The sequence below is a fragment of the Pezoporus occidentalis genome, unplaced genomic scaffold, assembly GCF_034315485.1.
Source record: "Pezoporus occidentalis ecotype Australia unplaced genomic scaffold, CSIRO_AGI_Poc_V1 ctg93, whole genome shotgun sequence".
Lineage (NCBI taxonomy): Eukaryota > Metazoa > Chordata > Aves > Psittaciformes > Psittacidae > Pezoporus > Pezoporus occidentalis.
In genome coordinates, this window is record NW_026916294.1 from 6739031 (window position 1) to 6766592 (window position 27562).

At 42.3% G+C, this 27562-nt stretch overlaps 1 protein-coding gene across 30 annotated transcripts in view; it reads right to left on the minus strand.

Moving 5' to 3' along the window:
- Window positions 1-27562, minus strand: part of NRXN1 (neurexin 1) — a 682391-nt gene that overhangs the window by 28052 nt on the left and 626777 nt on the right. Inside the window, exon 1 of one of the 30 annotated variants that reach the window (XM_062605794.1) lies at window positions 25511-25737. The exons of 28 other annotated variants lie outside the window; for them this stretch is intronic. In XM_062605794.1, coding sequence (XP_062461778.1) covers window positions 25511-25543 — 33 coding nt within the window. In that variant the 5' untranslated portion in view covers window positions 25544-25737. Of the gene's footprint in view, window positions 1-25510; window positions 25738-27562 lie in introns of those variants that run through there. One more of the 30 variants, XM_062605793.1, reaches the window with a different exon arrangement.

The window sequence follows — 27562 nt, forward strand, 5'->3', positions numbered from 1 at the left end:
ATTTGTTCTGAAATGCCACAGGAATGGACCAGCATTTGAGTTCCTGCCTCAAAATAGTACAACATGCTCCATCCCTGGCAGTGTTCAAGGCCAGGCTGGACGGGGCTTGGAGCAACCTGGCCTAGTGGAAGGTGTCCCTGCTGTGGCAGAGGGTTGGAACCAGATGATCTTGAAATCCTTTCCAACCCAACCCATTCTATGGTTCTATTCTAACATACATAGAAAGTAGATATTGATATGCCAGCAAAGAAATCACTGGCACCTAATTGCCTAATGCCTAGTATATTATTTATACTGTGCCATTTGTTAAAGCTGTCATGGCTTGGATGAAGAATGAATTAATCATCACATTATTTCTCTCTCATCTAACTTTTAGATTCACAGTGGTGTAACATTTCTGCTTCCAGAAACAATTTTTGGGGGTAATTTTCATTCTGCAATTACAACTCCTTCTGTCACAGATGATACTGATCCAGAGAAGCTGTGCTGTGACTCTTTCAGCATACCTTTTTCACACTTTCCCCCCCCCAGATAACTAAAATAGGTTGAAAACAAGGGAGGGGTAACCTGTGAACTCTTTTAAAGTCATTTGTGCTTTTTCTGAGATTCTCTTCAGAACATCCACGTTCTTCTCTCATAAACACCATACTTCATTACAGAACACGAACAACAAAAATACAGTTCGTATGATTTTTGTTTTGTTTTTACGCTTGCACTCAGCCTAAAATATATGGAACGGAATGTGACTGATGAAACGCAATCCTGTTCTTTCCTCCTAGGCAAGAAAATGATTTTGCCTCTAAGTATGAGAGAAATGTTTCTGGGCATTACGCTTGTATTTTCTGCTATAATTTTATTTTTAACCATCCCTTTTGCTGAGGTAAACGTTTTGGTCTCCATTAATTCTGAACTCACAAGACACAGTGGAGACTTGCGCAGGTTCTTTTTCTTTTTAACCCAGAGACTGTTTTTATTAAAACTGCAACGTCAGAACAGTGATAGCAAACCATTTAATTTATATTCCTGCATTACCAATCACATGCACAGAGACTGCTGAATTTTTGCAATATGAGACCTTCTGCATTTGTATTAATCTCAGAAAACCCAGGCACAGCATTATTAAAACCCCAAAACGACTGTGAGATTTTGCTGGGGTTGCTTTTAATTGACCAGTGAGCTGGTAACATAGGCTGTTTCTTATTTTACAGCTTAATCACATGATTTAAGACCATTTTTAGGAAAACTTAATAAAGTTGGAGAACAGACTGGAACCAATGCTGGACACTTTTAGGACTTGGCTGCTCAGGGTTCTGGGCCATCTTGGCTACACCATGTTTTTGGCAAGAAATGTTGGATCATAGAATCATAGAATAGTTAGGGTTGGAAAGGACCTTAAGAACATCCAGTTCCAACCCCCCTGCCATGGGCAGGGACACCTCACACTAGACCATGTCACCCAAGGTTTTGTCCAACCTGGCCTTGAACACTGCCAGGGATGAAGTATTCACAGCCTGCCTGGGAGACTTGAAATCTTTCTGATTATTAAAAAGGTGACAAATTATATACCATACAACACTGAAAATAGGGATCAGATGATCCTTGAGGTCCCCTTCCAACCTGGAATTCTATGATTCTGTGATTCATTTAGTTCTGAAAATCCCCTTATACAGCAAATTTAGAAGGGCACTTGTCTTGAACTCCACTTCCATCTTTTTTATACCATCCCAGTATTGCTATTTTTACTTACTATGAGTATCCCTGACTGTTGCACTGTGCCACGCAAGAATATCTTCCTCCACTGATATCCAGGGGAATTTTATTGCTGGTCTTGAAAGAGAGGAAGGCAAGAAAACCCCTTGCATGAAGCACTTCCTGCAACTAACAGGCAGCCTGTGTTCTCCCTCACTGTATTTTCAGGCTGGAAAAGCTTTCCTGTGTTGTTCCAAACCACAGAGCGCAATATAATCATTTTAGAAGGAATGTAGAAAACTGCATCGACCATCAGGCTGCTTTTTAGCCATTTAGGTAAACCAGCCATCTCATCCTGCCCCAGGGAGAGACAAGGGAGAAAGAGAGGCAATAAAGAGAAAACATGGGATCTTCTATTTAACACTGACCTACCCATACCAAGTTATTCAAGTTCATTTTGATCTTTAAGATCCCTTCCAACTCTAACCATTCTATGATTGGAACATGTCTTATCTCAAGGTGAATTAGTTTAAGTCAGAGCAGGTAAGCATCTGCTGGTATCCCTCTCCCAGCCCTAGTTTTCCTCTCCTGAAGGAATGATGAGCACCAGCTCCACTGCCAACTCTTCCCTTCCTTGACTTTTACAATAAAGACTACAATTTAAATTTTCAAGGGGCTAAGAGGGCACATTGTTCCCTCCTAGATACCAGCTCCTTCGTCACATTTTATCACTCAGTTATCACCAGCTTACACAGATTTACTCAAAGCAGGGACAGGAAAATTTAAGATGGTTTCTCACAAACTTGTCTTTGAAATATGGCCTATTCAAATATTAAGCAGTTAGTTCCACTACTAAAAAACTGCCACATTTCCTTACCTTAATATTTTAATGTAAAAACTCAGACAACATTGGTAGGACCACGAAAAGTACTGAGGAACTAACCTACTAGTTTTGCAGGTCCAAGGAATGTCCTACAGAGCTTCACTCTGCAAGTGCAAATTGTTATCACTAACAAGGGTTAGCAACACATGCACTGGAAGGAGACAATGCCTAACTGCCTTTCAATTAAAGTAACAGTTCCATTAAAGCCCCTGCTTTGGAGATACACGTAATTAGGTAGTTTCTGAAAGGGTCCATTTGTCACAGGGGTATTTGGGTTTGATATTAATGCCTTTATTTTATAACACTTTAACAAAGGGCACTCAAAATTCATCAAGAAAATGTGCTACTGGAAAGCAGCAATGCTTTGCATGCCTGGGAGATGTTCTAGGTGATTGCTGAGGGTCTGACATGTGCTCCAGAGAACACCATTTACCCTTCCAGAACCTGTGCACTATTAACTGTTTCCAAGCTTCAGTTTTCTTAAGTAATCATGAAAATATTTTACTGAAAAATAGAAAGCAGAGAACGTACAAATGGGGCTTTGAGCATCCTCGTCACAAGGTGGCCCTGCCTGTGGCAGGGGGTTAGAACTAGATGAGCCTTTTAAGGTCCCTTCAAACACAAACTATTCTGTGATGAGTCTATTCTTCTAACCAGCTGTGTCAGACATCAGAGGTGCTTTTAGAAACACCTGTCCTGTGAATAGAGGCTTGCCAGTCACTCTATTTATATCCTTTACTAGTTAAACTCATGAGATTCAAGTGTAAGCTCAAAGCCAAAGTGGTCCTCAATATTTTTTTCCTAGCATTGCTGCCAACCCATGTTAAATAGAAACATTCTCCAAGAGTACTAATATTAGTGCACAGAGAGGCCTGGTATAATGGTGCAGAAAGCTGAAACATGAACTTTTCAACCTGCCTCACCATCCTCCTCCTGGCCCCCATTGATAGGCATTTTCATTTGGGCAGTGCTGGATTCACTATCCCTGGAAGTGTTCACAAACTGTGTAGGTGAGGCCCTTAGTGACGTGGGTTAGTGGTGGCCTTGGCAGTGCTGGAGGAATGGTTGGACTGGATGATCTTGACATTCTTTTCCAAACTGATTGATTCTGTGATTCTGTGCATCTTCAGTTCTTCGCAATTGCTCTTTGTTGGACCCATAACAGTGGGACCCGTAACATACTTCTCCTAGGTGCTAGCTCCTACCCTAGTGCTTAAACCCACATGTGAAATGTGTGAAAGGTAACTGAGATAAGTTGCTGAAGGATTTGGGAAGAGAAATGAAACACTGTGGTTACTGTGAAGGTTGAGGGGGATCACAAAGAGAAGAGAGGATGGGGGGATAAAGAGTTAAAGTAAATCAGCAAAGTGGCACATGGAGAACTAAAAAGAACAATGTGAAGGCTTGGGCTAAGGACAAAGGATGCTGCCCAGCCACTGACAGGAAAAAATAGAGGTTTCTAACCATCAGAACAGACACCAACATTTCGGCTTTCCACCCGCTGTCAGCAGTTCTCTGCTAAGAGCTCTAGCAAAGATTTTAACTTCTCTGCAGATGCCTGGTCCATGAAGATCCATCATCTTGAAAGACACAAATGTAAGTCTCCCACTAATCACTGTTATCTCAAGCCTCAGAGATCTGCAAGGTGGATCCACAAGCTCCAGCTGTGCCAGCTGTACACTTCAGGGCATCAGTCTGATAATGCAGAGTGGAATACGTTTCTGCTGTTTGTTTTCAAAGCAACTGGGAAAACCACATGCAAAACATTCGACTTGGAAAAGTTAAAGTGTGAAAAGGAACAAACACCCAACAATTATGGGATGCCAGAGCTCCAGTCTGCTCGAGTTCACACATGCCTTGTGCCTGCACAATTCTATGCCATCTTTAATAACATGCTGGTACAGATTAATAACAACATATCGAATGCCAGCTGGTGTAAAGCTATATAGTTCCAGAGAAACAAAACGTTCACACTTCAGTTGTGTATTTGGCCCATCACTTTTTGTGATATTGTTTAAAACTGAAAGCCCAAACCATTAAGGAAGTATCTGAAATTTCAGGCTACGCACTAATCGCTCTTCCGACTGCAACATGGAATGCTTCTGAGACGTGCTCCAAAGACATTGCTGTTGTGACATAATCCAAAAAATCTAAGTTAAAATGATTAAGTCACAAAGTCTGATGTTTCACCTCTATTATTACATTATGAGCAATTACTAGGAATATGGCAGAGAATTTAAAATGGAATGCAAACTGAGGAATTAACCAGCTATGCACACCCAGCTATTCAGTACTGTGTTATATTTTGACAGTGTCTGTCTTTCCATTCTCTGGCAAGAACCTGTAAGTTATCTTTGTAAATTTCTTTCCATAAGACCTTATAATTTCAGTTGTTGAACTACACCACAAAAGCAAAGAAATTTCATCTGATAGGAGCACAAACAGAAAGACAGTGTAAGGTTCCTCTTTAAAATTAAAAAGGATTTCATAAGATCCAGAATCAAACTTAGATGCAAGACTAGAAGTTGCTGTGGGTGCAACTAAGATGTTCAGTTGGCTCCCTAAATAGGCATGCTATGTCAGGAAAGGCTATACTTAAACTCTCTGAGTCTGTCAGTCTTGTCTATACGGGAATGTTACTGTGATATGAATGAAGTTAATGAAAACTGGGATAACTCCCAGGTGGATAAATGTATGCTGGGGGAAAAATACCAGATGTTTTCTCCGCAGCTTTGGAGGGCAGCGTAAGCCACCTCCAGCCAGCCCATGGTTTTACTTCTGTGCATCAATAGGAGGAGCTGTAATGGTCAAACATCTAATACACATGTAATGGCAGCACCACTATTCAGATTTAGCTGTCTTCCCTGGAACAGCAGCTGTGTGCTGCAGTCAGGAGAGCAAACTGCACAACTGAAACAATGCAGATCAGTGTATGAGAAAATCTGAATTGGGTAAGACATTTTCTGTCCTTCTCCCACTGGCTCAACATCAAGCATCCAGCCCGTTCATCGCTGTCAGCACACCCTGAGTTCCTCACACTGGACAGCCATGTATGGGTCATGTTAAGTCTCTTAAGCTTTTATGAATCTGAGGAAGCTTTGATAATGTCTTTTTCCCTTTGGCAGTGTAGCACAGTACCTTAGTGCAAGGAGGTGTTTTTTTCCTTTCTTTTCCCTTTTTCAACATCTTTACAAAAAACATATAATCACTTAGATTCCCCACATTTTTTAGACCTGAAGGAAGCTATAAAACTACCTTCACACATTGCCCATCACTGATTTCTCACGTCTTTAGTATTCATTTAGTATTCTTTGTTCTTACACAAGGGACCCAACCTCCTGCTCCTCCTCCACTGCTGTTCTCCTGAGGTCTTTCGTTTGGAGCATTGGACCTCTCTCTTCTCCCTAATATCACTGCAAGATCCATTTTTCAGAAACTCTGCTCACCTTTGGCTCCCTGCTGGAAGACTTCTAATTAGCCTGCTTGGATGATCAAAGTCCTCCATTGCCCTCAGTGCTCTGCCTTTCACAGTCATGGTTCAGGCTTCATGGTATCACTCTAAGACCCAGGGTGAAATGATTTCATCTGTTGCTCTCTGTTCATCATAATGATAATGGAGGAATACCCTTCACTTACTGCTACCCATGTATCATGAACTTTAGTACCTATTATAAACTTTAACACAGAGGAACAGATTTTATGCTGCTTGGAAGGGACAGCAGTGCAGGAGCTGCCTTGCAAAGCACTGTTTAACATCTCTCCTCCTGGATAAGCTATCAAGCAGGAAAAAACCCCAGCCCTCAGACTCATATGGATGTTTTACACTACACCACCAAACCAGCAAGGACTCCATGGCTACTCTATGGTGCATCCTTTGCCATTCAGGACATCCTTTGTTAGTTTTATCCAACAGCACAAACACGGAACTGCAATCCAGAATTTCATCAATAAAATTACATAAATGCAAGTTGCGTTATTATTGTCCCTCAAGAAAGCTGATGTGTGTTCAACCCTGTATTTCAGTGCTGTGAGTCAAAGAGCCCCTAACAAGCAGAGACACAGCCTACATCACAACATGCAGCAATGTGAAATAAGGGAAATAACAACTGCAAAACCTTATTTTGATTGATTTTTTCACAGAACGTTGATGTACCATCTAAGCACTCTGAGGAAGAGAAGGAAAAACTCCACAAGTTAGGTGAGACTGCCCACAGAGAATTGCTTCACCTGATCACACCAATTGCAGAGATTAGTTGTATGGAGGGAGCCACACAATGTTGAATTTCATGATAAATGGACACTATGGCAGCAAACGATTTCCCCTGATGTTCCATTACACTTCTTAACATCTGAAATTTAATTACTTGGGAAAAGAAAAAGAAAATGCCATCAATACCCTCCCATTACAGACTATTTTCAACTTGAGAAGGCATTTTGTTTCACCATAAAGAAAACTTCAGGTGTGACCCCAAGGGAGGCAGATCTCAGACATTCTGACAATGTTGCTATAGCCGTTATTTGTGGGAACGTGCACGAGTCGCATTTTAGCTCTCCAGCCTACTGCTCAGCTCATGCATGCTGTTCATAACCAGAATATAAACTGCCTGATGCTTACTGGAGCCTAATAAGATTTGTAAATTACTTATAGTGATGTACTCTAATAACTAGGAGTAGAAAAATAGTTTTTGTTACTAATGTTTAATCATGTTCAGAAAACCCTTTTATATCTCTGCATTCAGTTAGGTATTTCCACTGCTCTTTTCCCTGAAGTCAAAGTTATAGAAATATATGCTAAAAGCAATCAATTACATTTTCTGAATTATTGTGCATAATACATTATTCAAATGGGGTCTGCTATGAATAGCAGTTATTTAAGATCAGATTAATATCTGGAAGCAAGGGAGGAAAAACTCAGATCGACAGAAAAATTTATAACCATTCAGCATAAGCGAAGGGTGTGAAAATGCAATGTTCAAGTAGTCTCAAAAGCCCAAGCAGCAGATAAAGCAGAAATATCTGAATCACCCTTGCATGTATTTTGGCCATTTAATAATACTTCACTGCTTGGCTAAACTAAATTTTCCTAGCTTCATTCATTAGAAAGAAATGCAATTGTGCAATGCAGGTGATATTAATGAACAGCTTCCGACCTGAAATCAAAACCTCAGAGCCAAAGTATCAAAGACTTTGGGAGGGCTTAGGTTTATAGCTAGTTCAGTCTAGCAAAGACATAAAACACACAGGCAATGGACAAACCACCTCTGCAGACCAGACCCTCTGGGGTGCTCAAATCATATACTCAGCCACTAGAAGCGCTTTATTCAAGCTACTATTCTTTAATCCCCAATTAATTTTATTAATTGATCTTACATTTTTAAAACTGCTTCAGCAGCCAGAACAGGATGGGTCCTAGGAGTGCATAATGCTTAATTTCACACCGACGGCTTTGGTAATGAAAAATCCATCAAGGTACAAAGCGATCGCCCCACATAAAATGAGGCCACAGAGGACCTGGCTATATTCTGCATTTGCTTACAAGAAAATGAGAAAGCTCCTCACTAAACTCTGTCAGACACACAGCGAGGCAGCTCCTTAACGTTTCCTTCGCAGTATCTGCAGCCTATCGACTTAATATACACATATTTCAGCATGTCTTAATATTTTGCTTCAGCATAATGAAAACGTTTCAGCCTCCCTCCTTTGTTCTTTCCTGCCGTCTTTTGCAGCAACGTCTGAATTAAAGTAAGTATAAAATACTTTGTTATGCAAATTACACTCAGATATTCGGGGGGATGAAAATCCTAGGGAAGAGCTCTCCAAGCAAACCAATCATTTATCTATGGGGGGTTTTGGGGTATGAAATAAAATCCACGAGCCTTTTTTAACACATGAAAGTCGTACTTCTTAACCTCATCCATCAATGTGCGGAGTAGGCTAGCCACTCCCTGTAGAATCTTTACAGGTAATAGAACAAAGCCACTTTCTAAAACACATTTGACACATGCTAATGCTCAGTCTGGAAGTACCTGCTTTGTTTTCAGCACATACAGTCTGCCCTGTCAACCCTTGGCTTTCTTCTTATTATAATTTTTTAACATTCCGAACAATAAAACGAGTAGTAACTGATATTAATAATTAGCAGATGTGTACAGAGCTGCTCTTTAGCTTCCCTAACCAATTCTTCACATTAAAAATAGATAAGGGGAGGATGAGGCTGACATTTAAATGTCCAGTTCTCTTGACAGGCAACAGAAATATGGACATCTACACAGTCCGAGGGCTTTACTGACTGGAAAAAAGATGTCTAGAAAACCTATGTGTATCTCCCACCCAGTAATGTGTTCCAGGGGGACACATGACGCTGCGATTTCTTTTTCTGTAATCTGCAAACTGGCTCCTGTTTTCTTTATGAGCCACAATACTAGGTAGCTATAATGCTGTTAGACCCAAGCAAAAGCCTCCTGTCATGCCCTCTCCAGTCCTACCAGTTACTTGTAAACACAAAAACATCTCCGAATGCCCCATATTAAAAATAATACTCAGAAAGACCCTGTTTTTCTGGGATGGCAATAGGAAATACACATCTTCCATTAGATGGCTGATATTTTCCTAACTCATATGGGATTTGTTGCTGAAAAAAAACAAAACCCAAAGGAAATGAAATCCTCCCCTGCAGTCTTAAATCCTTTTTTGGTTATGGATTTCCTTCAGGAGAAATTATCACCTTGGTGTGCATAGCTCTGCACTGGCAGCTTTAGGCAATGGCTTCCAATTAAAACAGCAGGAGGGAGAGCAAAGGGACTAAACAACATCAAGATGGCTTTACATGGGAAGCACCTCAAGGAAAAAGGGGGCACTAACCCACCATGAAGAGAGGGGTGACTGACAGTCTCCAAATGGGTAGTCAGAAGGAGTATTTTGCTTCCTATAGGCAGGACGGTGGTCCCTGCCAGCAGCTCCCATCTGTGATCGAGCAGACAGCACAGCAACACTGCTCCATCACACCTACCACCATGCCTTCTGTATGACTGGGTGTTTCTTCAGCATAACAGGGCACAGCAAATGCTGGGGGTGAAAACACCCACATAGAATCCCAGACTGGTTTGGATTGGAAGGGACATTAACGCTCACCCAGTTCCAACCCCCTGCCATGGGCAGGGAACACCTTCCACTAGACCAGGTTGCTCCAAGCCCCATCCAAATTTGCCTTTTTTTTTTCCCAGTGATTTTTTTTTCCCAGTGATTGTGTCTGAAAGTTAAATCTGCCATTATAAGATTATGCTAATAGCTAAACCTCAGCTGTATGTGTCAATTTGTACTTCAGGAAGGTTGTTATCCCCTGCATCAATACTGGAGGAACAGAATGAGCATTAGGTGGTTCTCATGTACATAGAAAACATATATAGACCAAGCACTACCACTGCAGGATGCCACAAATCAGGAGTTCTGGAAATGCTTCTGAAAAGGTGATTATAATCCCCAAATGCTGACTTGGAAACGGCAGACTTCTTGCAACAACACATGCAATTACAGCAAGCCCTTGTAGAATTTATTCTCCATTAAACATGTAGGGTAAGTATCAATAAAGATCGGTTGTCTTCTTTTCCTTTACTACCAATCTGACCTTGTTGTTAATAAAAGTAAGAAATAGCCTTTTTCATCAATGTAGGAACACATGTAGATTGATATTTATCACCACAGAGTCTGCTTAGAGCCCTTCTAGCTTGCTTTGAAGGATCACAAATTATTCACAACACAGCGGGGTTTCTTCAGTGATCACATCTGATGCATTTTAGACAACATCTCTGTTTTTGTATCTAGTATCAAACCCTATAAACCACATCATTTTATGAGGAACCTGAAATTGGATTCCTCTGAAACAGAACATTTCCTTCCTTGACTGTCTGCAGCACTTTATAAAACATTTATTGATAGGATGCCTAAAAATACACATAGGCCAGCACAGCTTTAAGATGGATAACTGTGGCAGCCAAAGACTAGATTTTACACCACAGGGTTCTCATTAGGCATAGCTGCCTGGAAATCACACATCTTCTGACATAGCATTATAAATATTTTCATTTATAATGAATAATTCAGCTCACTGAACAGACAAAATCATGTAATTTTTACTTCTTCAAGGATCCCCAGCAAAAGCTGTGCCCCCAAAACATACAGAGGGCCCAGGTGAACAATTCTGTGTCTTTCTGCCCATTTCTTTTTTATCTGAAAACAAAATTTAATTATTCCTTTTGTGACACACATCAGCTTTGGGGCCCCCAACTCAAGAGGGATGTGGACCTGCTCAAGTAAGTCTAGAGGAAGCCATGGAGATGCTGCGAGGGCAGAAGCACCTCTGCTATGTAGACAGGCTGAGAGAGCTGGGCTTGTTCAGCCTGGAGAAGAGAAGGCTCCAGGGAGATCTTAGAGCAGCTCCACTGGCTAAAGGGGCTGACAAGAAATCTGGAGAGGTACTTCTGACAAGGGCCTGTAGGGACGGGACAAGGGAGAACAACTTTAAACTGACAGAAGGGAGATTCAGATGGGATATTAGGAAGTTCTTCCCTGTGAGGGTGGTGAGGCCCTGGCACAGGGTGCCCAGAGAAGCTGTGGCTGCCTCATCTCTGGCAGTGTTAAGGCCAGGTTGGATGGGGCTTGGAGCAACCTCGTCTAGTGGAAGGTGTCCCTGCCCATGGCAGGGGGTTGGAACTGGATGAGCTTTAAGGTTCCTTCCAACCCAAACCAGTCTGGGATTCTATACTGTTGGTCCAGCTTCAGCATGAAACGCAGAGATGCTGCCTTTGGCCAGGCATTTCCTGGTGCGACTTCATGTGATGCTGAAAACTCCTGACCGATAAAACCTTCTGGGCTTGGCTGCCTGCATATGTATGAGCTGGGACTCCTCTCCTTAATGCAAATGGAAAAGGCTGCATTCCTTCCTGGCTAATTAAGGCAGTGACAAACATGTTCGCACAGCACTGAGATGCACGACTTCCCCAGGGAAACGTGGTACTGGGTTTTGCACCAGCAACAGGGACAGGCAGAGACACAGACATGCACAGCCGCTGTCCCAGCCCACAGATACATTTCCAGTGAAGTACCAGGAAGACACTCACTGCTTCCATGTGTTTTGGTCCAACTGGCTTCCCCAGGTGAAAAGCTGGCACGTGGACACCAGAATGAGAGGAGAGGGCACTGTCAGTGACACTCCCTCTTTGTTACCTTTGCTTGCAAATCTCCTCTGTTATTTATTAAAGTTACAAAACATTTACCTTTCTATTATTGTGTAAAGCTGTATTATTAGCTTGTTACACATTATGGTAAACCGAGAGACAAACCTTCAGATAACTCAGATACAGCAACCATTACTGGTTGCTACTTGGGAGATTACTTTTCATTTCTTCAAACACTTAGAGCTACTAAATATTTAAAATACATTCAACACAGAGATTTAGAAAAGACTGAAAGACAAAACACCTAGCTCAGTCTTCATTCATTCAGCTTCTAAGCAAGGAAATCTGGTTTTAGCCCTTCTCTAGGAAACTCTTTTTGAGCAATGTGGCCCTGTCTGTGGTACGGGGCTGGAACTAGATAATATTTAATGTTCTTTCCAACCTAAACCAGTCTGTGACTCTATGATTGTCCCTTAATTCTTTAAAAAGATACTTAATTCCCTCCTGACATAGGGATCAGCTCCCAGTACAGGTTTCTCACTCCCAGTGGGGTTCATATGAAACACACCACAGTACCAGCTATAGTCTGAGTCTGGCTATGCAGTTACTCAGGCTGTACTGTCCATTCCAGGAAACACGCTCTCTGTGTTAAAGACGCACCTTAACATCACACAGCACACCCAACCCAAGCAAGTCTGCAATTAATTTCATATATTTTATCCACAAGCACATCTGTTGCAGCATATTTCACCATATTCAAGGGACTAGATAAAAGCCCACTGTCTGCTGTCTGTAGGTGTAAACCGCATCCATGTCATACTCATACTCCTGAGAATTTCTGCTTAATGAGTATAGCGATCTTAATTGAGATTTCATGTTTGCTTTACCTGGTTAAGCACAGAGCAAACACCAGAGAAATTATGGTGACACAAAAAGAATGAAAATTGCCCAACAGTTAATTAACAGTGGTTGAAACTTGCTCAGTTCAAACAATAACCTGCCCAAGCAATGGGTGTTTTCCAGCACAGCAAATGCTTCACCTCTCGGGTAAACCTCTGAACTTGCTGTGATGCTTCAGGCACCTGAACCACTAATTGAAAAAAGAATAATTTAAAAGAAAGCATCATCTTACCCTGCAAAAGAGGAAAATGACTAAATACATAAATCTTCTCTTGTACACAGTGAACTAGAAAATGGGCAGACTGAGCACATGTGTGTTTGTGGGAGATTCTGAGTTTAATCCATGCATTTCATAATGTTTAGAAGGATACAATCACCATTTCACGGCTGCTTTCACATGGGTCACTGCTGTGTGGCTCAAAACTGCATTAAAGCATCAGCTCAAAGACTGGTGAATCTTTCCATATGGTTGTATTCAGCTTCAGATAGGGCCCTAACTTCAAAGCCTGCACTGCCTTTCCCACATCAAGAAGGATCCAGTTATGGAGATGCCACGCACTGCATGCAATGGTTTTAACCTTGCCACTTTTGCTTGCGTTTAGAAGCACTAGAGATTTAGTAAACTCATTATTTTTGCCCCAAGTCCAAACATTTAGATGAAGCCCCCTCCCACTTACACAGCCTTATGTTTTGCAATATTAAATCACTTGCTTTGTTTTACATATGGCAATCAACCATGACCTCCAAGAGCCTTTATTAGGCTTAATGTTTAGTCCCACCCCTGCTCTAATGATCGGGTAAGAATGCCATTTTAGCTTAGAGAAGCATGAGGTGCAGTGCTTAAGTGCAGTTGAGAGCTGAGACCTGTTTTGGGTATTACCCAAGAGAACAACAGTACTTTGCTACAGCAGTGGCAGTACAGCATTAAAGCATAGAAATATGCAAGCAACAAATAGATTCTAGATAAGAAAACTATCTGCAAAGTGGAAAGCCAGAATCTCAGAAATGCATGAATAAAACCTTCTTATCAGACATGGTATCTCATTTTCTCAAGCACTCAGAACCTCCTGTGAGGACCCATTCTATTTCTCATGGTGGTTGGTCTACTTTGCTCATTCCTGGTTTTCAGTTACTGGGGATAATAAGAATATTGATTAATGACTGATTTTAATGTCATGTAACACTGACAACATACATATAATGCTGTAATTATATAAGCAACTGTCTCTATAATCACTCCTTAATGAATCACTACCTATCAATCTGGAACTTGGTTTTAAAAGTACAACCTTCAACCATCAAAATCTAACTGGATTTTCATTAAAATATTACAGGATTTAAGCAAATAAGCTACAGAACCATGCCTTGCAAGAAATCAATATTTCATGCCATAATTTATATTGTGGAGAGCCAAAGTAGGAAGAAATTTATTGTAAAAAGGAACTTGCATTTTGCTGTTACTGTCTTCTTTTCCTCTCTCACAGAAATCCAGTGAAGCTTCAGAAGTGCCAACACCTATATCCATACCTGTTAGGGGCTAAGCTAAGGGCACTGAAGAGATTATGTATGTTAACCATGACAAATAGGAAGGGCCATGTTTGACCTATACCACTTCTGCTGTTCATCCCAGGACAGATATTAAAGCAGAAGGCAATTTAAAAAAGAAAGGAGATGAAGGAATATTTTGTATTACCACGTAAAACACACAGATGTTCCCAAAGGCAAGAAGCACTTTAATCAACTCCTTGAAAGACAAAAGAGGTTTCAACATTGTGCTTCGACTCCTGCATCCAAGCCTGCTTTTTGTAATGAGTGCAATTTCCCCTCTAACAGCAGCATCTAATTTCTCATTTTCATTAAAGGTTCAACATCCTTAAATGAAAGACAATTAAAATAATTTCAAAATGAAACAGCAAAAAGCCAGAAGTGCTTTACAAGCAAACCCTTCTCCTAATTGCTCTTTAGATTCATCTCCCACTTCTGCTCCCCTCCCGTAATGTCAACTGGATTTAAGGAGAAGTTTTCAGAAGCAAGGAAGAATTCCTCTGGTGTAATACCACTAAGTGAGTCTTTAGGTCTTACTAAGCACTAATCCCACTGCTGCCAAAGGGAATTTTGCTCGGATAAAGACTGACAGATCTATCAGCCTCCGTGTCCTCAACAGGTTCTGCAGAAATTCAGATCATTAAGAGAGGAGCTCCTGGATTAGGATTATTTGGTCACTTGCTCCACTATTAAATAAATGGACTGTTGCTAACAGGCCACTTTGGTAGAAAATATAGTTATTCTGATAATGACATGGTTCATGTACAGAAGTCTTTCTCAGCTAATGGGTGTCTTCCTTAGGATGACTGTTAAAGACCTATGTCATGAGACGTTGTCAGGCTCAAGACTTTGTCAGCATTTTGAAATACAGAAATGCAGAACCAGAACATATCACTTTTGTTACATACTCCCCCTCGCCCCCCCATATTTTACTCTCATTATAATAGACACAAAATGGTGATGACTTTTAAAAACCACCAATGCTGAAGAAGATGTCAGTGACTTGAAAATTGCTGGTGTCAAAAAAGAAGCATCTGAAAAATGGCTAATAAAAAGAATTGAGCTTCTGCTCTGTCAGCAGTGCAAGTCCTCATTATGGTATATGACTACATTTATGCTTATGCTTTGTTCTGGTCTTGCTGTAGTAAGACAATGCCTAGTGAAATGATAGAAAAACAAAATAGAAGAAAGTGTTCACTGTTCAGCATTTCTAAACAACTAATTCCAAGAGCCAAGTGAGCAGTGCTGGGCACTTTTTCCTGCCTGAAACCCTCTAATATATATCTACTGCTAGAAAGATCATCTAAAACTGTAATGCTAAAGGAGAACTTGGAGACAGACTGGACTTTAGAACCCAGAAATTTCTGTTCAGTCTTTCGTCCTCATCTTAGGTAACTATGAGTAAGTTCCTGTGTGGGTGAATGAACCACCATGAGTTTTCATTTAAAATCTGTCCCTTGAGCTAGATTCCCCTGCCTTCAGTCCTCTGTCTCTCTCAACTGAACTGGAATTTTGTTAGCTGGAAAAGGCTATGACATTTCTCCTCTCCCAGTGATGGGTGGAGACTCTTCCCATATATTGGGAGTTTAACTCCCAATCCTGCTGCTGTTATAGCATGGAGGCAAATGCCAGAACATGTGCACACTCCCACTCCTCTTTCTGACAGCTCTTTTTTTAGTGGCATCGTGCCCAACTATCTTATCAACACACACCTCAAGATTCTCCCCCAGGTTCTCACAGATGGATAGTTTCCATAGGTGGTCCCAACCATCAATCTGCAAGTGACAGCCTGCAGCAAAACTGGCCTGGACCTCATTATCATCATTAGAATCAGAGAATCACAGAATGGTTTGGGTTGGAAGGGACTTCTAAGCACATCCAGTTCCAACACTCTGCCATGGGCAGGGACACCTTCCACTAGACCAGGTTGCTCCAAGCCCCATCCAACCTGGCCTTGAACACTGCCAGGGATGGGGCAGGCACAGCTCCTCTGGCCACCCTGTGCCAGTGCCTCACCACCCTCACAGAGAAGAATTTCTTCCTTGTAGCCAACCTAAATCTCCCCTGTTTAAGTCTGAACCCATCACCCCTTGTGCTGTCACTACAGTCCGTGATGACGATTCCCCCTCCAGTATCCTTCAGATACTGGATATCATTCTTTTCTAGCTTTCTCTTTTTCTTTTTAGGTAGCATTTTAGTGCTCTTTAATCATAGACTGAGCTTTTGCAGCAATTCCAACTCACTATCCTCTCTTAAATAAAAAAAGCCCATCCCAGTTCCTGTAGTGATAAGCTTTTCAGCCCTTTTTCTTTCTCCCAAGAAGCTTTATGCTGAAAAGGCTGTAAGATGTTTCTCAGTTATATGCGTTCCAGTCTACCCTGCACCCTTTCCTTTGCAATGTTACTTCTGACATGGGAAATGGACATTATGACATGCAGGGCTTCAACTGTTTAGTTGCACCTTCCAAGTTCTACCACATAATTTTCACAGTTAATATTAACAGCTCCTAATGGCTACACCAGGTGAGCAAACTGGAAGGGATATCTATTTCATTAAACCTGGCAAAAAACCTGGCTAAAACCTGACTTCATTTTAAAATCCCCAAGCTCTCTCCCCAAAAGCTTTATGCTTATTGATGCATCTCAGAAACCACTGGCTCCTGTAAGAAATGTTGTAACTTTTAACATTTTATTTAATCACCATACAATCACAGTCTGATTTGGGTTGGAAGGGGCTTTTAAGCTCACACAGTTCCAACCCCCTGCCATGGGGTACCTTCCACTAGACCAGGTTGCTCCAAGCTCCATCCAACCTGGCCTTGGACACTGCCAGGCATGGGGCAGACACAGCTTCTCTGGGCAACCTGTGCCAGGGCCTCAGCACCCCCACAGGGAAGAACTTCCTCCTAATGTCTAATATAAATCAGTTTAAAGCCCTCTCAGGTTAAAGCCATTCCCCCTTGTCCTGTCCCTACAGGCCCTTGTCAAAAGCCCCTCTCCAGGTTTCTTGTCAGTCCCTTTAGGCACTGGAAGCTGCTCTAAGGTCTCCCCAGAGCCTTCTCCAGACTGAACACACCCAGCTCTCTTAGCCTGGTGCTCCAGCCCTCTGATCATCTTCGCAGTCTCCTCTCTCTTCCACCACCTCCAATGCATTAATCAGTATTCACTACAGTGTGTTACAGACTGTTCTTGAGGACAGTATCAACTGAGAAGTTCAGGGTAGCATGTCTGCCTGAAATCAGATTACCCCAATACAATCTTTTCCTCTTGTATCAGGGCTGAGCACTGCGAATGATCATTCTTAAGCTGTCCTCCACAGCTGAATCACTGCAGAAAAAATGGGAGATTACATATCAAATGCTTTTACAACTCTGCGCATGTATGAAAACACACACACATACTCAGCACACAAAGGGTCTTGTTTTGAACAAGAAGCTGCCAATTACTGTCCCCACAAGGCTAATTTATAGCTCTGACTTCCACAGCTGTAGCCCACAGCTGCATGCAAATTGTTCAAAGTACCTGCTGAAGAACGAATCCTTTCAGAGGCTCTTCACTTTCTTATTCTGAACAAACCTTCATCAGTTTTCCAAGCATAAGAGCATACTGGTGTGTGATCTTGGGAAGGCTGCCTTCCTCACGGGCATAGCATGCAAAGGCAGGACTGAAAGGCACCAGGCTTGCAAGATCCCGATGACAGACGGATGGTTATATGGTACTGGCTACTTTGTTTTGAAAACATACTGGAGGTAGGCTCTTGCACTGAGATCCCTTTCCCTTCACACTGATATGGCTTTAATTATAGAATCAATTAGGTTGGAAAAGCCCTTCAAGACCATCCAGTCCAACCGTTCCCACAGCACTGCCAAGGCCACCACTAAACCCTAGCGCTGAGGGCCTCTTCTACACAGTTTGTGAACCCTTCCAGGGATGGTGACTCCATCACTGCCCTGGGCAGCCTGTTCCAATGCCCGACTGCCCTTTCAGGGAAGAAATTGTCCCTAATCTACAGTCTAAACCTCCCCTGGTGCAGCTTGAGGCTGTTTCCTCATGTCCTATCCCTTGTTCCTTGGGAGAAGAGCCCAGCCACCTCCTGGCTCCATCCTCCTGTCAGGCAGTTATAGAGAGTGATAAGGTCCCCCTGAGCCTTCTCTTCTCCACCCTAAGCCCCCCCCCCCCCAAGTTCCCTCAGATGTTCCTTATCACACTTGTGCTCCAGACCATTCACCAGCTCCACTGCCCTCCTCTGGACCTGCTCCAGCACCTCAATATCTCTCTTCTTGTGAGGGGCCCAAAACTGAACACAGGATTTGTGGTGCAGCCTCACAGCGCCCCGTACAGGGGGACTGTTACTTCCCTTTAACTGGGATGACTGCATGTGAGCTACTGGCCCAGTGTGCAGTTCCAGAGGAGCAGGGACAGATGCAATGATGCTCAGCTGTTTCGTTTGGGTTTTTTTTTTAGCCAGAAAGAAACAGACATAAGAAGCAAGTATTGCTCCCAGACGTTTCAGTGGGGTGCTGGTTCTGAAATCTGAGTATAACACTCAATCTTCCACTGTAAATGAGGTTCAAAAATAAAAAGAAGACTGCACTAACAAGAGCAGCAGAGACAGTTACAAGACTCTTATTTTGAGATTTTAATTGATATGACATTGATGGTAAGGAGAGTACCACTGTTTCCCCTGATATGACCTCTGCAGTTGTGAGATAAACAAAACTTCCTGACAAAGACTCTAATCTCAGCTCTTAAAATGCATCTGGTAGCCAGTCAGCCACCTGCTCTGTATAGACAATCTAACAAAATTAGAGATCCTTGGAATGAAGCCTGTGTTTTTCTCAGTTCAATATCCAGACCTGGCTGGCTCCTTCAGCCAGAGAGATCGTGCATTGCTGGAGGTTAGTGCTCAATTCTTGCTCGGATCCTCTAATTCAGTTAAACCCTAGAAATTATGTGCCATATTCATAAATGAATGAGAACATGAAGTTCTCAGAAATAAGTGAGGGAACAGAAGGTTCTACATTGAAACTAAAAATACAGGCATCATCCTCATCCTGCACTCACACACTTGTTTGTCAAGGAAGTGGGGCCTGAAAGAACAGGGCACACAATGCCAAGCCCTTGGCTAAGAGAGGTGCAGGCTCTAGTCAGGCTCTGAATAACACCAGTTCCCACATTGTGAGAGAACATTGTTTAACCAACACTCCTCACAGCTTCATCTGCTGCTACTCTAGTTATGGCTAAGGCAGTATCTTCCCATTTTGCTCTCTATAGCTCATCAGTAGTACAGGCATATGTCATGCACTAATAGTCTGATAAAAAACTGAAGCCGTTTATAGTTCATTCAAGGGAATAGTGTTATCTTCTGTGGTCACCTTATTTAGTAATCTCAGATGGTTCTAATTAATCACAAATAAATGAGAATCTTCTCTTGGAACTGAAACAAATTACAGTTGAGGTAGGCTTTCCATGGGAATTACTCACTTCCCACTATATTTTTAGATCATTTATGCAGGTTACTTTCAGTTGCTTTATTTCCACATAAAACAATACCTGAGGTTGAAAAGCTGACTTTAATCCCTGAAGCTGTCTGCATACCAGGCTATCAAAAGAATAACACAAAGTCTACTAGAGCAGTCAAGTCAGTCCTGGAACAATGTAAGGCAGGAGCAAGGGTCACGGATGAGCTGCCAGAGCTCCTCACCCTGCAGTGGCTGCACACTGGAAGAATGCTCCCACTGTTGTAAAAGCTGCTCCTCTTTCCTGGTTCAGATAAACCACCTATATAGCAACAGGGAACAGGTATTACAGACAGGTACTACAGTTTGGATGCAAAAAAATGGTCTCAGACTTTTTCAGGACGAGGTCACCATCTCAGCTGCCTGTTTTAGACTGCCAGAAAACAAAGATCAGACAAAGTAACAGATACATTCATACAGGCTTAAAAGTTACTATTATTTCCTTTGTAACATCTGCTGCACAAAACCAGTGAGGTTTGAATGTCAGTCTGTATCCCTTCTGCCTCACACATCATCAGCAGCAACTCTGAAGGAGTATTTTGCAAAGGTCGCCTTTGCAGCCTTCTCAAATGTCTCTGCTACCACTGAAGTTATTCCCTAGACATCCCCAGTAAAAAGGGGAATAGATGTTTTTTGCACAGGTAAAGCTGGGAAGAGAGGAGTTAGGATGGTAAGATGACAATTCTCAGCATAGCTTATGGAAGAATCATAGAATGGTTTGGGTTGGAAGGGGCCTTCAAGCTCATCCAGTCCCAATCCCCTGACACAGGCAGGGACACCTTCCACTAGACCAGGTTACTCCAAGCCCCATCCAATCTGGCCTTGAACACTGCTAGGGATGGGGCAGCCACAACTTCTCTGGAGTCTTACTTTGTTATGTCTCTAAGTAAAAATGGTGCAGTTGGCAATTTAGCACTTGATACAGGCATAAATAAACAAATTACATTGACTGCTGCAAGAGAAAGCAGAAACATCTTACTATCTGTTAAGAGAGCTAGAATAACTTCAATAAACAGAAAGGAGTAACAGAAAGGCTGTCCTGTAAAATCTCTTCCTAGCCAGAACTGAACAAGGCAGCCATAATCCAACACACACCAAGTGTGCCAGGAGGCTCCTGCAGAGATCTCCCACTGATCCAGACTGAGTTTAAACTGATTTAAAGGATACAAACTGTGTATCTCAGGGGTAAGCCTAAAGACAAATAAGGATGCAGTGCCCTAGCATTGTGCCCTTTATGCCTAGGATGAGAGTTACTTCTGGCACTGATGCAATGTGTGCTGCAATCGGTCACCAATGCTCATGTAGGATATGGCAGACACAGTTCTCGGTGAGGGCCTGGGGCTGCTCAGGCTGTTCGGTGCAGATGGACATCCTCTATGAAATCACAAGCTACATTTTTAGCTTGGCTTTGCAAACCACTGTGAAGCTGGCATGGGCTGGGGGAAGTGAGCTTGCCCAGAATATGGCGCTTCACATTGACGTGAACCTCACAGAACATATCTGCATTTGGGAGTGGAGCTTACTGGAGGGGACTTTTTTAACTGTCCCACTGTGATTCTGGCTGAGAGGTCTCCCTCCTCCTCCTCACTGCCACCTCGCTGCTCTGAAACTCGACAGGGGTTTGTTCTTTGTCAAACTCCACTGCACCCATTCCTCAGCTTCCCCATCTGAGGTGCATTCCTGCCATTTAATACAATACCAGTATTTATCTTTTTATACGCTGGTGTTAGGTGTAAAGTGAATTGGTGACTTTTCATTTGTTGTCATGGCACTGTTACTAAGTAATTGTAATACGAACGAGGAACTAAAAACTATGCTTTGCTCCTTACTGTGGGGGCTTTGTTGGCTGCTTGTTGTACAGTTGGCCAACACCCTTTCAAAAACCTGTTGACTGAGTTTTGCCCTCGGCCCCTGCTCTATCTCATTTTGATACAGTACTCAGATTGGAGGCATTACCTGAAGTTTCACCCAAAAGGGACTGCAAGATGTGATCAGAAAAACAGTATTAGCCCTACTTAGTTGTGTGTGACTATATAGCTAGATCTAATTATGCATCCCACAGGGAAAAATAAATTACATTTCAGATGCAGACAAAGATAAAAAGAGAGGCAATGCAGAACAGCATAGCAAAATACTGCCATCGTTCAAGCTACCCTACAAGAGCAACCCCTCATGCTTTTGTCAGACTCTCCCGGGACCTGCTACTTTGAGGAAGAACAGGACAGGCTACCACATGGCTTTACAATCCGTGTCAGGACAAGAACAGGACAAGCTACCACATGGCTTTTCAATCCATGTCAGAAATGTAAAATCAAAGGGACAACGATGGAGTCAGAAATCCAAAGTTACTACTGGCTGAAGGTGCAAAACAAGTGTAAAATGATTTTTGTGTCAGAAAAGGTGATTAGTTAAGTCACTGAAAAAAAACTTTGCTAGAGTAACGTGAAATAAAATAGAATGACTAAACATATTAATATACACAACTAAGAACAATTCTATAATATTTCAAGCTATTGAAAATGGTAACCAAAAGATTATGAAAACCATTTACTTTTTATCACCAAGTTCCAACTGTTGAGCTTCTCCTTGGCTAAGACTCAATTTGATGTTTTCTTCAACTACTTATCTTGATGATTGTTTTATATACACTCAACCCAATCAAGCTGTGACACCACCTCCAACAGTGCGAATACGTAAAGAGCTCTAAGGAGGGGAAACAATTGCTCTAAGTAGTGGCAGTGGGTGACCCAAGGCAGAACGATGTCAGTAGAGTGAGAAATCCTTTTCTGATATGGAGCTGCTATAGTTTATGTGGCCATTGAAAAAAACACCATGATTTTCAGTAGCTGTGAAGGGAAAGAGGATAGATAAACAGGTAGTGGTCCAAGATCTCCTGGAGGGTATTTCCCTTTTGGACTGAAGCAGGTTAGGTTGTTCCCTCATCTGTGTCACCCAACTATCCTCATGACAGCATTTTTGTTCAATCACCTACCTGGCACAGAGCAAGCTCAGAAGAATGTGATTTTTACTTTAAAGCATCTTTCCTGTGCACCTCTGTTCTTTGGTGCTCCATGTGGGTATCTTTCAGCAAAGGATGGCTGAAGCTCCTCTGCATTTCCTGCTCACAGTAAAGCCATGCTGACAACTCTTAACTTTTTATGTCATATCAAGTACACAAGGTCAAAACAAAAATCCCCTCCCACTGTGACTGGGATTTCTTGCTAAATCAGCATTACTCAAAGACTTAAAGTCTTGTTGAGTTCTTAAACATTGTCCTTAGGCTGTTTGCCTCCTCTGAATTCCTGTTGAATACTGATTTTGGATTTAAAGGTCCAGCTGCCCACCTAATCAGGTTGCCCTGGTGTATACGAACTTTGACTAATTAATGGGCTATTTAAAATGTGCAGATACCTCAAGGACTAAAGAACATGAAGATCATGAACTTTTCTTCTCTTGCTTTATGCCACAATGCTTTAGATCAAAATATAGCTTTACAGAAAGACAGGCTTGCCCTTCAGGATACAACCACCAACCAGATTTTTGTGTGGATTTCTTTTTCAGACACATCTGAGGCAAATCTGACTATCCTTACCTATAATCAATCTTAAAATACCAGGAAAATGACTTGATATTAAACTTGAGACCACATGTTGGCTTTTGAGATATTCATAACTCCAGCAGACCTTATATTAAGCAAATGGAATTCATTTTGTAGACGGTAGCCGGATGCATCTCTCCACAGGTGAGCTACCATCTAGGCAGGTTTAATGGACAATTCCTCAGGCTGCCCTGGCAATTACTCCTGTGCTGACCTAGAAGGATCATTAATATTAGGGAGTTGAGATGCAATTCAATTTCCACTCTGGCTCAGCCCTAAGCTTCTTTAAGTAGATGCTGTCAGCTGTGTCAAATTATATATGATGCCTAGGTGATGTGGGAGACTATTAGGAACAGAGCTGGGAATGGCAAACTTAATTCACAAAGTTTTCAGCCTGAACTTGAACAGTGGCCTAAAATACCAATAGGCCAGAACCATTCAGCACAGGAAAACTCTACCAACCACCCAAAATAGTTTACTGGGGGGGGGGGAAAGGGGGTAAGACACTATGGGAAGAGCAAAACAAGGTATGGATTAGCCCAGAGCAATAAGAGCTGCATATTAAGAGGGTTCGAATCATACAATGAAACAAATGGCTTAATGGCAGAACTCTAAGGAAGCCCAGCTAATGAACACAAACAGGATTAGACAGTATACCCAGCACACCAAGGTTTGATCCTCACTCCTGGAACTGCAGTAAAAAGGATAGCCTGGATCCAGCTCAGCAGGCAACCCTTTCACAGTCATGAAAAAAGCCCCCCCCCAAACCATCACTCCTCTCTACTCAGCAGTTCCAACCTGTAAACTGCGACAAACCTGAACAACTGTCTCCCCTACTTTATTATCCTCTGAGTCATCTGAAAGACAACAACATATCAGAAAAGCTTTTTCCCCTTTTCTTTCTTCCTAATGAGGGGAAAATCAGAAAAATGAGACATTTATGTACCGATAAAAGGGTTTACAAACCCCTTTAGGCAACCCTCACCTTTGTCTTTGCTCACTATCGCAATACACCCCATGTCCCACCTGGTGCCAGCTCTAGTTTTGCCAGCAGAATTCCCATGGTGCACGCAGGCACCAGAGTGCATGCACCATGCGGCATTTTAACTCTTCTCGGGGATGAATAAGGAGCAAGGAAAGATCATGCACTTCCCCAGAGGAGCTGAGTGCTCCCTCACAAACAACATACCACCTTTCTGCTTGTTTTCAGGTAACATGGCAAGCTTTGGAAGCAAAGCTCTTTTAAATCAGATGCCTTGGGGGTTTGGTATAAATAAGTAAATAAATGGATAGATGAACAGATAGATAAAGAGACCCCCCCCTCCCCTTGCTCTTCACTCTTAGAAACAAGCAAATAAACCATTGATCTTTAAAAAAAGAGACACTTTCATTGTCATAAACATGCATCAATTTACCGTCCACCCCCCAAGAGATTAGAATGAACTTCCTTAACAAATGAAACTACTTTGCATTATATATCATGAAATATTAGTCAATCAGATACAGTCATTCGCTGGTATGGAATTTTTTCTTATCAAAACATGCATGTAACTCACAGGAATTCCAGTTGTGCAAACGCTCACTGAAAGAAGATCAAATCAACACAAATACACACATAACGTACGCACACACATACACGCAGAGCCAGAGCCAAAATGAGAAGCATGCATGGTCAGGGTTTAAGCATCATTTAAGCCAAAATAATTGCTAGATTAGTAAAAAGAAAGCAGCCTGGCAACTATTTGAAGCAGGTTTTATTCATGCTTTTATTTGATCCTGCATAATTTTCCTTTCCTTTATACTCATTTGGAGCCAACATGCTAAAAAATAAACCCTAGCTCTATTGTTTTAAAAAAAAAGAAGAGAAAAAGCAGAAGCATCCATGCTCTGGGTACTGAAGCTGTATCATCTTGGAGCAAAGAAGAAAAAAAAAATAATTCAATTTCAAAGCTTTTTCTGAATTTAAAACAGGTATCGTGCACACATTTGATCTTAGCATTAATGACATGCAATCTCCAAGGAGATCTATTTTAATTCAAATAATAATAAAATTCAATTTCAGTAATCAGTGCAAATGCCTTTTTGCTTTTTTTCTTATTTTTTTTTTCCTTTCTCCTCCTCGCTGCCAGCCTAATGGCATCTTAAACCCTGCATGCTGCAGTGCCTCGCCTGCGCTCTGCATCGGCTGTGAGAGAAGCAGCTACCTGCGAGTTTTCACAGTGCCATCTCATATCCATGTCTGCCTGGCTACCCTGCGTGCTTACGGCTTTGCTTTTGGGGTTGGGTTGGGTTGGTATTTTTTTTTCCCCGCCCCCCCCCCCTCCCCCCCGCCCCCCTCAATTCCTAATGGAAATCCCAGGAAATTCAGTCCATCCTCTGAAATCAATAGTGGTGGCAGCCGCGCTCCCGGCGAGGCGGCGACGATCCGCCACCTGCGCACCCGCGTCCCCCCCGCCCCACCCCGCGCCGGCCCCGCACACCACACCGCACCGCACCGCACCGCCGGAGGACGCGGCGACGGCCGCCGCGATGCGGAACGGAGCGGTGCGGGCTCCGCCCCGCCGCGGTGGAGAAGGAGGGAAGGAGAGAAGGGGGGGAGGGAGCTGGCGCAGGGGCTGGCGATGGGTGTGGGGGGGACGGACACGCTTTTCTCTCTCCTCTTTCCACTGGGGTGGCTGCGGGAAGGCGGGGGGTGTGGTGTGTGTGACGGTGCTGCGCTTCAACGGCGTCTCCCAAAATATTCACGGTTGCTTTAAACTCCCTTCAAGTCTCTATTTTGAAGATGCACAGAACGCCCAGGCTGGTGTTAGGTACAGGCATGACTGTTACCAGAGGGTTACAGCTTCTCCTGCCATACAAATTCTCACCACCATTGCAGGGTGGGTGGACGAGACGACCTCTGAAGGTCCCTTCCAACACAAACTATTCTATGATTCTGTGATGTGAAGACACTGGAAACACTGTGGGCTTAGCACGGCAAAGCAGTTCAAAATGCACCTGATCTTAAGGTCCTTCCCAACCCTAACTATTCTATGATTCTATGACTTTACACTTAAGTACTCAGGAGGTTACATTTCAGTAAATTCCAGAGTGCTTTTTTGACTCCAGTCCAAATATATGAAAAACAACACTAAATGCAAGAAACAGCTATGAACCTGAACTTGAGCACACACTCCTAAGCTGTACATGAAAGGTTTGCTGAATATGTGTATATTTTGCCAAATACATACAACTTACTGCTTAAAACACTGCACTGAGGGATAGGAAATGTATATAGCATAGTATATCAAAATAGTAGTACAGCATGTATTTCATAGCCTGGGCCATTGCGCTAAATATCACAAAGACAAATAGATGTAGTTTCTAAAATGCAAAAGCATTTTAAATTGCCTGAAAAGCCTACACCAAAAAAAAGAGATAAAATCCAACATACACCTCCGAGAACAGAATAAGCAAAACTTGAGATCTGATTTAAATCTAAATATGCTAGATATTTCATTAACTAGACAAGAACAGTACAGACATATCATCATTAAAATCCTCGCTGCTGCACAGAACAGGCAGTTAAAATTATTGTCATTTATCTAGGAAAATAGCTACCCAAGAGCAAAAAAGCTCCACAATTTGTTTTGTATTTGTAACTTGTTTTTTTCAGATAACATTTTATCAACAAAAATTACACCTACAATTCAGGGGGAGGTGGAAGCCTCAAGTTCTTACACTTCAACCTAAGGGCAGGCTTAAATTAAGCTGTTTGAGATGAAAGTAAGACTTCTGCTACGTTACCCATTACTTCTGATGCTCTTCGTGAACGTGCAAGTTATGTGAGATTTAAATATAAGGATTAAATTCGCATTTCAGCTTGAGTCACAGCTCTCTTGGGCTCAGGTGGGCTCTGCTGATAACTGGTCACCTGCAAACCCCTTGGAAAACGTATTTAACAACTCTGAGGTGTATGTGGATTTGCAGGCCACAGTGAGTTTTAATTTCCTAATTACTCAGATGCAAATTCATTCTTGTCCAGGGAGATCTGGTATTAAGGAAGCAGCCTTTCTCTTTTTGCAGGACAACCAGGATAGGATTTGGGCTGTGTTCAACGTGACATCGTCACCTTCCCCCTTGATACTTCTGCAAGGCTCCACGCTGCTAAACTACTAAACTCTGGGAAATAAACGTCAGCATCAACACTTTTTGTTATCCCTGTAACACTCGCTGTACTCTGCACCTGTGACAGAATTACCCCCTTCTAGCAGGAA